The sequence below is a fragment of the Sphaeramia orbicularis genome, chromosome 22 (genome assembly GCF_902148855.1).
Source record: "Sphaeramia orbicularis chromosome 22, fSphaOr1.1, whole genome shotgun sequence".
In the NCBI taxonomy this organism is placed as follows: Eukaryota; Metazoa; Chordata; class Actinopteri; order Kurtiformes; family Apogonidae; genus Sphaeramia; species Sphaeramia orbicularis.
The window spans coordinates 34,707,909-34,721,310 of record NC_043978.1 but is presented as its reverse complement, the minus strand read 5'-3'; the positions used below and the strand labels follow the sequence as shown (position 1 = coordinate 34,721,310).

At 38.1% G+C, this 13,402-nt stretch overlaps 1 protein-coding gene across 1 annotated transcript in view; it reads left to right on the top strand.

The window, feature by feature from the left end:
* The window catches only part of LOC115413408 (ryanodine receptor 3), a 126,853-nt gene that overhangs the window by 55,177 nt on the left and 58,274 nt on the right, over positions 1–13,402 (top strand). Inside the window, exons 28-39 of the mRNA XM_030126223.1 lie at positions 499–646; positions 1,012–1,214; positions 1,304–1,478; positions 1,854–2,062; positions 2,145–2,344; positions 3,935–4,001; positions 4,085–4,245; positions 4,369–4,534; positions 7,932–8,018; positions 8,125–8,351; positions 10,797–11,604; positions 11,987–12,187. Coding sequence (XP_029982083.1) covers positions 499–646; positions 1,012–1,214; positions 1,304–1,478; positions 1,854–2,062; positions 2,145–2,344; positions 3,935–4,001; positions 4,085–4,245; positions 4,369–4,534; positions 7,932–8,018; positions 8,125–8,351; positions 10,797–11,604; positions 11,987–12,187 — 2,652 coding nt within the window. The remainder of the gene's footprint in view (positions 1–498; positions 647–1,011; positions 1,215–1,303; positions 1,479–1,853; positions 2,063–2,144; positions 2,345–3,934; positions 4,002–4,084; positions 4,246–4,368; positions 4,535–7,931; positions 8,019–8,124; positions 8,352–10,796; positions 11,605–11,986; positions 12,188–13,402) is intronic.

Sequence of the window (13,402 nt, the reverse complement as noted above, 5' to 3'; positions counted from 1 at the left end):
TGCTATCAAGAATAGTCTATATGTCTTGTCATGATCCTAATAGACATATAATAGGAGAAGTAAGAGGCATATAAAAATAATGTATGATGATGATGGATTACTGTTATATAACTGAAGGAATCTAACACATAACTGAAACACTGGCAAACAGATATGTGCATATTACAATTCTAACTTCTACTAAAGGTTGTAAACTAATTGTGTTGCTCCTCAAATCTGCATGAATAGAGTTATTGCGATACTTCAAGGGTCATGCCACAAACCCTAGTGGGAGTACTGCTGTGGGAAATGACACAGGCCAGATATACATGTTAAGCAGCAGTAGCCCAGTAGCAATACATGGCCAATTAACTTCTCAATTACTGAGATTGACAGCTCAGTTGTAACAAACACAACAGTTGTTGGACTGATCAGGCTCCCATGAGCCAACCTCCAGTTGATGAGATAAGCAGTAAAAAGATGCATGACATTTTTTCTGACTGTCTCTGCGCTCTGCAGGATGTGAAGAGTAAGCGCAACCCTCGCCTGGTTCCTTATGTTTTGCTGGATGAGCGAACCAAGAAGTCGAACAGGGACAGCCTGCGGGAGGCAATCCGAACTCTGATTGGCTACGGATACAATATTGAGCCCTCAGACCAGGAAGGCGGTGAGTTTCACGCATGGAAATATGCCTATTAAGACATACAATTTTTCTAATTATACTTATCTAATAGGGGGAAAAGCATTTAGGTCCTGTCAAGTGTGACTTCATTTTCTTTTGAAGATAAAGGATTCTCCCATCCTCCACGAGTCTACATCGGAAAGGAGTAGTGTTGTGAAATGAGTGCTTTTAACTGCACACAGCTTTAAAGTGTTGCTACTTTTGCAGGTTCCATTACTGATTTGTCTTTGAGAGGAATGTTATAATGGAGCAGTTTTTTATTCAAGTTGAATCAAATCAAATACAGCTCACACAAAGTCTTTAAATAACAGTTTGATCATCTCTGTGGTTGTATCTCTCTCACCCGACAGGACAAGTGGTTGAGCGACTCAGCATTGACAAGATCCGCTTCTTCAGAGTAGAAAGGACATACGCGGTGAAAACTGGGAAATGGTACTTTGAGTTTGAAGCTGTAACAGGAGGTGACATGAGAGTGGGATGGGCCAGACCTGGATGTAAGCCAGATGTAGAACTTGGCACAGATGAGCTGGCGTTTGTCTTTGATGGATACAGGGTAAGCTCAGCTACACCTACACTGCACCTTCACATGAGCGTCCAATGACTCACTGCTTACGTTTATGCTTGTACATGTGGTGCTCTCAGGGCCACTGTCTGAACATGGGCAGCCGTTTGTTTGGGCGGTGCTGGCATGCCGGAGATGTGGTGGGCTGCATGATCAACATGGAAGACAAATCCATGATCTTCACCCTTAATGGAGAGATTCTCATTACCACTAAGGGCTCTGAACTCTGCTTCACCGACTTTGAAACTGAAGATGGTGAGAAAGTGTAAATGTAGATGTGATGTGTGCCCTTAGCCGAGCTCCAGCATCGTCATACAAGCTTGAGGTCGGACAGTGTCAGACTGATACGGTAATTGTAAAAAGAGTTGTTGGTCGACTTGGACATCTCCAACTCATCTTTTAATAAAGCTTCACATGTAGAGCAGGGAGCATTAACCTAGAGTGACCATGCTGAGGATCTAAGTGAAAAATAAGTGGCTCCCAGTAACGAAATCACCCTTATTTAATGTGACACTTGTAAATTGCTTTTTGTTGGATTGATTTTCTCTCCCTCTCTTGCTGTGTATGCGTGTATCCCTCACTTTTCTCCTCTTTTCTCTCCCCCCTTTGCTTCCTCTGGCTGTCCTTCAGGGTTCATCCCAGTCTGTAGTCTTGGTCTGTCACAGGTAGGCCGTATGAACCTGGGGAAAGACGCTAGCACCTTCAAGTACTACACTATGTGCGGCCTTCAGGAGGGATTTGAACCCTTTGCCGTCAACATGAATCGAGAGGTCACCATGTGGTTCAGCAAGCGCCTGCCGACTTTTGTCAATGTGCCTAAAGATCACAACCACATTGCAGTAAGAGCAAAATAGGTGAAACACTAATGGTTTAAATGAAACGGTGATCAGGTGAGTAATCAAAGAAACCGTCTTTTTTCAGGTTACCAGGATCGATGGCACCATCGACAGTCCTCCATGTCTTAAAGTTACACACAAGACGTTTGGCACCCAGAACAGTAACGCTGACATGGTGTTTTGTCGTCTCAGCATGCCTGTAGAGTTCCACTCCATCTTTAAGTCCAATCCTGTTGTAGACATGAATGGAATACACGATGAAGAGGCTCTTAAAGTCAAACACAGGTGATCACCGTGTTACTGTTGGGTCAGATTGAGCTGTAACACGTGGACACATTTGGTGTTCAACAGTCTCTGTAGCGTAAGCAGAGTAACTTCTATGCAGTTATTATACATATTTTAGTAGGTATTTATAAGCACTTTAACATTATGTATAACAAAATTTGGGGAGATAAAATTTTTTAGGTGGAAAATGTCAAATTACTGCTCGGTAACACTTGGACTTGAAACGGACAGCAATTTTTTAAGCTTCACGCAAACATTGAAAACATGCGGTTCTCGACTGAAATTGACATCAAGTAGGACAAAACCTTTTAGATATGATGTTCAGCTATGCTGAAAATACATTTTGGAGTAAAATATTGAAAAGTCTCTGTTTTTTTGAAATGAGAATGTGGTAACACATGGATAGGTTGCCATAGTAATGTGGACGACTTTTCACCATTGTATGCATCACCCAAAATGTTGACTTATTTTTTTAAACAAGCCAGATATAATCACAATGTTTTATTTAATGAATTTAATACTAACACAGTGTTATTTACAACTTGTGGTGGTCCATACTGATATAGGTAAATTACAAATAAAGAGTGATTTCTCTGTAACAGTTCACAGATAGTCATTTTAAATGTGACAGATTGAATAAATTTTCAAATTTTTAAAATAGAATTTTTAGCAACAAATTCGAGCTGTATTTTTATATCAGTTGTTTTATGTACAGTCGATAAAATCAGTTGAAATTTTTTTCTACAAGGGGTATTTTAAAAAGGATAACAGTTCCCTAAAATAGAGATCTTTAGCTAAGAAATGAGCTCACTTGATAAATGATGTGTGCAAATTTACTTTTTCATGTTGATGTTCACTTTCACTTGATCGGACCCTATTGTCAGTCTGTAACACCTGCATATTTGCATTTTAAATATACTCTGTGTATGATTAGATAATATTATCAGTGTTGTATAGTAACAAAGTAATAATATTTCACTACTGCACTCAAGTATTTTTGGGAAAATTTGTACTTTACTGGGTATTTTTTATTGTTTACTTTCACTTTTAGTTCACTACATTTCCTAACTCAATTACTTCTACTCCGATACATTTTTAATGCACAGTATCGTTACTTGTTACAAAAATAAATTAAAGGAAATTTGATGTTTTCACTGTGGAGATTACCAATGACCGCAACAAAGTCAGGAAACTAATTTGTCATTCGGTCTAATTGCGTAGTGCACAAGTGCAAACGACGGTCCACACTCAACCTGTCAACAGTCTGCTGATGTGAGCAGCAGTGTAATATTCAAAATCCTGACTGCCTTTGGTTATTGTTAACATGTACTTGTACTTTTGCTTTCATTACTTGAGTACATTTAATTGTAGATTACTTGACATACTTAAGTACAGTAAATACTAGATACTTCAAGACTTTAATTTGAGTAGCATTTCAGTTGGTGACTTGAACTTCTAAAGTCATTTCTGGTAGGGTACCTGTACTTCTACTCAAATATAACTTTCCAGTACTTTATACAATACTGAATATTCTAATCTTACTACCTTATTGCACACTTAAAATACTCTCTTGTTGGATGTGTTTTTCAGGTATCCATTGAGATCTGTGAGGCACAGTGAAGAAAGCAGACGAGTGGACTACAGCAGCATCACAACAGTAATATATTTTTTTGATAGACTGTCTTTTAGTCACAATAATTACAGTACTGTCATTCCTCTTACATGTATATGTCATTACAGTATTACCACTCGGTAAGGGTCTTCGCTGGTCAAGACCCTGCCAGTGTGTGGGTTGGTTGGGTCACCCCGGACTACCATTACTACAGCAACAACTTCAACCTCAGCAAGAATCGAACAGTGACTGTAACGCTAGGTGATGAGCGTGGTCGAGTGCACGAGAGGTAAAGTCAACTTCCTGCTGTTACACAGTTGTCTTGGCATTTATAGTTTGTCCAGTCATGGTTTATTAACTGTATTATATATGGCATGACAAGACTAATGAGGGATAATTTGCACTCTGATAGTGTGAGGAGGAGTAACTGCTACATGGTGTGGGGGGGTGAGGTGACCAGCGCTGCCCACTCCTCTAGTCGCACCAATGTGGATCTGGAAATCGGATGCCTCATAGACCTGGCTACTGGCCTGGTGACATTCACTGTTAATGGAAAGGACATATCTACATCGTACCAGGTAATGAACACTGTTGGTGAGTAACAATTACATGATGTGTAGTTAAATTTAGAAAATAACTGTAACTGTAATTGGTGTAGTCCCACTGAAAATTATACAATTATATATGATGGTGATCAGGGTGCGATTTGTCAAAAAAAAAAACAGAGGGGGGGGGGGGTTGTTTTTTTGTTGGAGGGGGTAGGGGTGGCAGTTATATACGTGGGGGTACGGTCCATAACTAACGTAACTAACGGTGGCGTGAAATGAAAGTGAAACTTTACGTACTTTCTACATCCAGCTCTCCGGTTCTATTCCTCTATTATACAGCAGATCTTACACGAAATTTTCACAACTTCTAACCTTTATCGACTGGACCCCCTCCACTGCTCTATGGACCTCCACAAATGCTGGGCCCCATGACTTTGTCACGTTTACACCTGTTTCTTTGCAGTGCCCCAGTACATGGGGACATTCGCAAATTTTGAGACTACCGACAGTTCGATTCAGGTGAACGTTAGTGCCAGTAATATAGGATACAGGTGTAAGAAAACAGTCACAACCTGCCTGTTATTTCAATTGGCTGGTTGTCCCCCCTGAGGATGAAATTCAATGAGCAGAAGTAGGGATGTAAAAACCAGAGGGGGGGTTGATTCCCCCCATTCCCCCCCAACAAATCACACCCTGATGGTGATGACATAGTGGTTACATCCATAATTATTATGTTTGATAAAGAACTTTTACTCTATATGGAATATATTTTTCTTTTTTATTAACATATATTTTATTTTCTGTATGAGGTTTTTTTTTTTTTTTTTTTTTTTACTTTTTATGAAAGTTTTTTTTACAGATTCAAAAACAAAAAACAGCACAAACAGGTCATGAGGTCAAGGGGTCACAAAAATCACATTACTTAGACAAACAACACAATTTTTACACTTAATGGTTTACAAATTTGTCTCACAGGTTATGTAAATGTGCCAGTTTTCCCAGCGTTCTTTACCCAGTTCTTTCTGCAGTCGTATTGTGTAGGTTATCTGTTCTAGTAAATATTTTCAGTTTTATATAAATGCAATGTGTACAAACATATCAATATACCAACAGTATAGAGACAGAACAAAAAGCAAGGCAAAAAGGATAACCTTCTTACCCAACAAAAAGAAAAAGAAAAGAAAAACAGTCAGTGTGCAAGGTCAATACAGACAACTACATTAAGTACTTGGTGTAACAGATGCACTGATATGATCTAAATATGGCTGCCGAATTTTCAAAAAGGTGTTATATCGTTTTCTGAGACAATAAGTGATTTTTTTCCAGGGGGATGCAGCTATTCATCTCAAAAGACCACCTATCAATAAGAAGAGGACAATCAGATTTCCATGACACCACAGCGCACTTCTTGGGCACACATAGCATAACTTCCATAAATTTGAGATGTGCATTGTTTAGAGAACAAGGAATACATGTAAAGTTCCCCAGTAAACAAAATTCAGGGTCCACTGGAACATTAACCCCTGTGATCCTGGTTAAAGTGGAGCAGATATCATGCCAGAAAGGCTTCATTTTCCTACACAGCCAGGTACAGTGTAGAAAGGAACCAACTTCAGTATCACATCTGAAACACCGAATATAATTTTCTTTGATTACCATCAGACTATGTTTGAGATCTAAATGTGTGGTTTTCTTTTGGTTGTTATTGCTTTTAAATAAAGTTAGAATGAAAAAGGTCTTAATAATACGATGGTGTATTAGGGCCACATAAGGAAAAAAAAAAAACGCTTGTCACTACGAGAATAAAGTCATAGTATTTTGAGAATAAAGTCATAATATGATGAGAATATAGTCGTAGTTTTAAAAAATCAGTATGTAACAAGAATAAAGTCATAATATTTCGAGAATAAAGTCATAATATAATGACAATAAAGTCGTTAAAAAAACAAAACAAAACTCGTTATTTAACAAGAATAGTCGTACTTTTATGAGATTGTCATAATATTTTGAAAATTCGACAAAGTTTCTGGTTTTACAGCAAATGCAACAAGCAAAGCAGCAACTTTCACTTCTGTTGGACTCCAAAACTCGCAGTTGAATCCTCACAGTTTCTTGAGAAACAACAAACCCAACAGTTCTGTGGTGTAACCACCGATAGCCCTGCAGTCGACCACTTTGTCAGTTTCTCCTCCAAAAAAGAGGCAATTTGCTCCAAATCAGTTCGGTTCTTACGACGACACAAACCCAAACGTGTGCAAACTCACTTCAAAGTCCTTAGACTAATGATAAAGTGTTGATGGGGGGATAGACTCAGTATTTCAGCGTGCGTAAACCCCAAATGAAAGTAGAACTTCACAAAATGTTCCAAGTTCTACATTATTCGATGAGTGGGTACGACTTTATTCTCATTATATTATAACTTTATTCTCAAAATATTACGACTTTATTCTCCTAGTGATAAGCGTTTTTATTTTCTTAGGTGGCTCTAATACGCCGTCGTGTAATAAAAAAATAACACTATTCAACTTTGATAACTGGAAGGTTTAATGCAATTCAGTTTTATTTATACAGCACCGATCACAATACTGTACATGACTATTTCAAGGCTCTTCACAAATTCAGCTCAAGGACTTCAAATGACTGTAGAGGAAACCCAATAAATCCTCCTTGAGCAAGCCCAAGACGACACTGAATGGATTGAAGTTATGTTTCTAGGACTTGTCGGCATTAAAATATTTGTTAGAAAAGTAAATGAAAAGCAATCAAATGTAATTAATGCCACATTTTAAATTAAACATCCCAAAAGCATCAATATTGTATTAACTAGGCTTATTATGTTTTCATTTTTGAGTGATTTAATAAAGTAAATACAGATGATTATAGTCTAACGTCATCTCTGGATGTATGTATAAGGAGATATGTTCATGCAGAAGAAAAAAGTCATGCAATCAGAGTTTATTCATGTATGTCAACACATCATCAACATGATTAGATATTTACTTGCTAACCTACTTTACTTTCCCAGTTGACCATTTTGACCTTGTGTCTCTTCATATGTTATTTCGCATTTAAGAACAGTGACGTATGCATTGTTGAATTCCAGACAGAGAATTTGCCTGTTCAGAAAGAGTTTGAGAACTATATCTCACGGAACCTTTCGAAGGGTATAATCTTCTTATGTTCCCCTTCACTGAAATTCAGTGACGCTTCACCCGGCGCTGAGTCATCCTGCCTGCCGACACTCTTAAATGATCATGCATATACACACACACACACACACACACACGGACACACTAAGTGGTGGAGATAAATGATTCATTATTAAGCTGCTTTTTGCAACTCATGCTCTTTTACTTCTACTCAAGCTTTTGATGTGTACTTCCTGTGTGGACCTGTTTGTCACATTCTGCTTTTTTCTTTGCTGCAGGTGGAACCAAACACAAAGCTTTTCCCTGCTGTGTTTGTGCGACCCACCAGCCCTAACCTCTTCCAGTTTGAGCTTGCTAAAATCAAGGTAAATCTCTTTAATTGCACCTGCTGTTGCGTGGAGACAATAAGAGTTGTTTGATATTAGAAAACAGTTGGAGTCGTTCTCTAAATCTTTGTTTACTTTCATCCAGAATGCTATGCCGCTGTCGTCGGCCATCTTTAAGAGTGAACATAAGAACCCAGTGCCTCAGTGTCCGCCGCGTTTAGACGTTCAGACAATTAATGCCGTGCTGTGGAGCCGTATGCCCAACATATTCCTTAAGGTGGAAACGGCCAGGGTTAATGAGAGGCATGGCTGGGTGGTCCAGTGTATGGAGCCCCTTCAGATGTTGGCTGTGCACATACCTGAGGAGAACAGGTATCGTACACTTACACAAAAAACATACACTACATAAAGTCTGCTCATTGAGTGTTGTTATTTATTGAGGGTCACAGTAATGTCCCGTCAGAAAGTGAACATTAATTGATTGCCATTCCAACATTTATTTCGATATAAAGTAGCTCATTGTTTTGTATAATCCCTTATGGTCCAACTAAAGCAAAAATGAATTTAAAAATAAAAATGTTGGTCATTTAGCAACAATAATCTGTCAAATTGTCTCTAAAATGTCCCGTCTGAGAGATTTCGAATACCGTGTTTTGACCCTTAATTATATTAATCTTAAACTTTTTGACCTTCATTTCCCAAACTTGAGACCAAAACCCAAAAGAGTACAGAGTAAAAAGCAACATAATGCTATGATATGAAAATGTATTGCTCTTTTTTTTTTTCTTTTTTGCTGCCTTGGTCTCTTCAGTTCAGATACTGTGTGCACTGGGCTGTTATGGAGAGACATTTGTTTCTTTATGAATCAATCAAAGAGAGTAGATTTGTAACCAAAAAGAAAAGATTTGCAACAAAAAAGAAATTTGAGAGCAAAAGACAGCAAGTGGCAATCCAAAAAAAAGATAATTTTGCTTTTAAATCAAGCAAAATTATCTTTTTTTTGGATTGCCACTTACTTTCTTTTGCTCTCAAATCTCTTTTTTGGTTGCAAATCTGTTCTTTTTGATTGATTAATAAAGAAACAAATTTCTCTCCGTACTGTATCTCTTACAAATCTGGGCCTACAACTTAATCAATTTCTAGTCAAAAGGTTTAGGTGAAATAGATGGGACTTTTATGATTACCCCACTCTTGATCATGTAAATAATGTTTAAGGTAAAATACAAATAAAAGCGTATAGAGGGTGGGGAAGCAAAATTTACAATCAACATTTAGTTGTTTTTTCTCAGCAGGCACTACGTCAGTTGTTTTGAAACCAAACATATATTGATGTCATAATCATACCTAACACTATTATCCATTCCTTTTCAGAAACTTTTGCCCATATGAGTAATCAGGAAAGCAAACGTCAAAGAGTGTGTGATTTGCTGAATGCACTCGTCACACCAAAGGAGATTTCAAAATAGTTGGAGTGTCCATAAAGACTGTTTATAATGTAAAGAAGAGAATGACTATGAGCAAAACTATTACGAGAAAGTCTGGAAGATACTATTAAAGAAGAATGGGAGAAGTTGTGACCCGAATATTTGAGGAACACTTGTGCAAGTTTCAGGAAGCGTGTGAAGGCAGTTATTGAGAAAGAAGGAGGACACATAGAATAAAAATATTTTCTATTATGTCAATTTTCTTGTGGCAAATAAATTCTCATGACTTTCAATAAACTAATTGGTCATACACTGTCTTTCAATCCCTGCCTCTAAATATTGTAAATTTTGCTTCCCCACCCTGTACATTTTTTTTTGCTTCACCAAAGACAGAAAATTATACTAAATGTACATTGGCTAGAAAGGTACTCACTAAAGAAAGCTTAAAACTTAACAAATTGGACAAACTTTTAGTATTAAAGCAAGACTAAATATTAAAAGGCGGAGTTTTTACAGCGGTTAAGTTAAGCATTTGCGTTTATTTATGTATTTTAGTGTTGATTTTATTGGTGTCTTGGTGGCTAGCTAACATTAACTGTCAGGTTTTTGTTTTTTTTTTTCAATTCTCTTTTTATAGGTATTTTCCATGCTTCACATATTTATTCACATAATAATTCACCACTCATCCATTCATCTGAAAATACAATTGAATCCCACAGCAATACGTCTGTGACTCCTCAGACAATACAAATAAGGATGATTGGTCCTCCTTCAGCAATACCAAAGATGTGATTATTAACTGTCAGTTTTAGCTGGAATTGACATTCTGTTATCCCACCTTGATTCATTTCTTTAGATGAGTTAGGAGCAGTTAAAAAAGTAGATATTGAGGCAATTCATTCTTGAGCTGAAAAAGTTTCAGACCCCCCACTATGGACTGTTGTATTTTTATTGATTTTTTAAGGCCTCAGAACAGAGTTAGAATTTTTTTTTTTAGTTCTTGTCTGAAACTAAAATTCTGTTTATTTCAGTTCAGTTAGTTTTACAAATGCTGAAGTGTTTTTGTTGTTATTTTGAAGCATAATGAGACCATGTATGACAACATATATAATTTACAAGCCTATTGTTTACTATAGGTTCTGTTTTATGCAAGATCATTTTATTATTGTACACCATGATACTTCGATGATCATCAGGAAAAACAAAAACAAAGCTGATTTCACTTGCCATTGGGTTTTGTTTTATGCTGTATTTTTTGTAGTTTTTATTTAATTTCCAATTTTATGAGAATTGTAAAATAACATTACATATCAAATGTTGGTCTGCCCTCTAAGTAATCTATATCAGAGCATCAAAATGCATTTGTAAAAGATGTCCTTTCTCTTTTTCACAGGTGTGTTGATATCATGGAGTTGTCAGAGCAGGAGGACATGAGGAAGTTCCACTACCACACGTTGAAACTCTACTGTGCACTGTGTGCTCTGGGAAACACACGTGTGGCCCACGTCCTCTGCAGCCACCTTGACCAGTCACAGCTCTTGTACACCATTGACAACCAGTATTTGTCAGGCATGCTACGTGAGGGCTTCTACAATGTCCTGATCAGCATCCATTTGGAGACAGCCAAAGGCGCACGACTCATGATGAAAGATGAGTTTATCATTCCTGTCACGGCTGAGACACGCTCCATCCGCCTCTTTTCTGACGCTTCAAAAAAACACCTCCCACCTGGGGTCGGACTTAGCACGTCACTCAAACCCCGCCTCAACTTTGCTCCTCCCTGTTTTATCACCAACAAACGGGAACAGCATCTGTACAGCCCCCAAATCCCACTTGATGCGTTAAAGGAGAAAGCAATTTTGATGTTGACGGAGGCTGTACAAGGTGGCGGGCACCACATCCGAGATCCAGTCGGAGGATGTGTAGAGTACCAATTTGTGCCGATCTTAAAGCTCATCAGCACTTTGCTGACAATGGGAGTTTTAGGTAGTGAGGATGTTCATAAAATTCTGCTGCTCATTGATCCGAATGTGTTCAGAGAGACACGGGAGGAAGGATCTGCCGTGGCCACAGAGAAGGAAGGACTTAAAGGAGCAGAGGAAAAGGCAGTTGAAGCCGGAGAAGAGGAGGCCGCCAAAGAGGCTAAACAGCCAATGAAAGGACTCCTAGAGAAGAGGCTTCCTGAGCCCGTCAAACGACAGGTAAGGAGCACGTAAAAACAGCTCAAACATCATCTCACATTAATGTCACTGAAGGTAAACGGCCAAACATGTGAAATCAATGAGCATCCATAAGTGCCGTGTCACTGCATAAGCCCAACAGAGCTGCACTGTAAATCACATGCTTAATAACTGCTCCAGTGTAATAGAGCCATTCAGAAGTTAGTCAAACATGAAATGGCTCTGTCTTGTTTTGAATAAATGATCTCATAAATGAAAATGTCACTTTAATAAGCAAGATCATGTGAAGCCATAAGGCTGTTTGTATAAATGCTGTCAGACGCTCTCAGAACAGCTGCCTTTACATGTACAACAGTGATGCAACAGCACTCATGCTCGTCTCCTCCCCCCGTCTGTTCTCCAGATGTGTGAGTTACTTCATTATTTCTGTGACTGCGAGTTGAAGCACCGCATCGAGGCCATTGTGTCGTTTTCTGACAACTTCGTCTCCAAACTGCAATACAACCAGAAGTTTCGCTACAATGAGCTGATGCTGGCCCTCAACATGTCTGCTGCTGTGACTGCAAAAAAGACCAAAGAGTTCCGCTCCCCTCCTCAAGAGCAGGTGAGTCGACTGCAGGACTCAGAGGAATGATGTAATGCAAAACGGGATGTAGTAGTCTGGAACACAGTTACACCGGCATTACAGAAAAGAGTTTGATATTAACACCCGATTATCTATGATACAATGACAGATTCATCTAATATACAGGGTGTCCCAAAAAATTTGACATCATTTGAGATGTCCATATCAGAGTGACCACATGGTCAGGAGAAATGACACTTCTTTCAAATGTTTCTAATAGAGCACGTTGTCACACAATTATATGTTTACTGCATACACATTGTGTGCGGAATTTTTACATCCATATAAATAAATGTGCAGTTATGTCATAATGTACTCTTATTGTTTTCTTTGAACATATAACAATAAAGAACAGACGTAAACAATAGTCACAAAACACAAATGAGGAAAAACAAGCAAAAGAAAACAAGTATAAATAAAAATAAATATCCCTCTTACCCCCCCCCCCCCCCCCCCCCCCCCCCGCTGCCCACTCATCCCCTTCCCTCTATTCATTACTTTGCTAGAGTAAGGTGAAAAGTTAATTTCCGCTAAGAGGAATGAGACATTGAATGAGAGGTGACCAAGTTTTTTCAAAGAACATGAGTTTATCCATAAGAGTATGTCTAATTCTTTCTAAATGGAGTATGTTCGTGAGGTCACTAAGCCACATCTTTGTAGGAGAAATGATACTTAATAGGATTTATTTTAGACATAAAATGTTTTATTCTACAAATTTCAAACTAAAAATTCTGGGGGATGGTAATTTTATAATGTTCCAAAGTTATTCCAAATGTTCAATGTGTGCGCCGCTTGTGACCCTAACCCAGGTCTTTTTTTCCGACACCAACAGCCTTCCTCTTGAAACATCTTACGCCACGTCCAAATCTGCTTTCCTGTTGGCGCTTGTTTATGAAATTTTCTAACAAATTCATGTTGCGCATTCACATTTGACTGAGTTTAGGCATACTTCAACACATAGAATGCCTTTTCTGTTACAGTAAATGGCATGTCTATTCCTAAAAGCAGAACGATAAAAAGGATTACACTTTTTTGAGCAAAAAGAGCAAACAAATTTTAAACAAATTATTAGGTGATGAAATGATGTCAAATTTTTTGGGACACCCTGTATTTAATTTGTTTGCCTCATTTCACTTTGAATACCATATCATAGCTTTCTTTTTTTTTTTTAATCTATAAGCTTCAAAATAACCT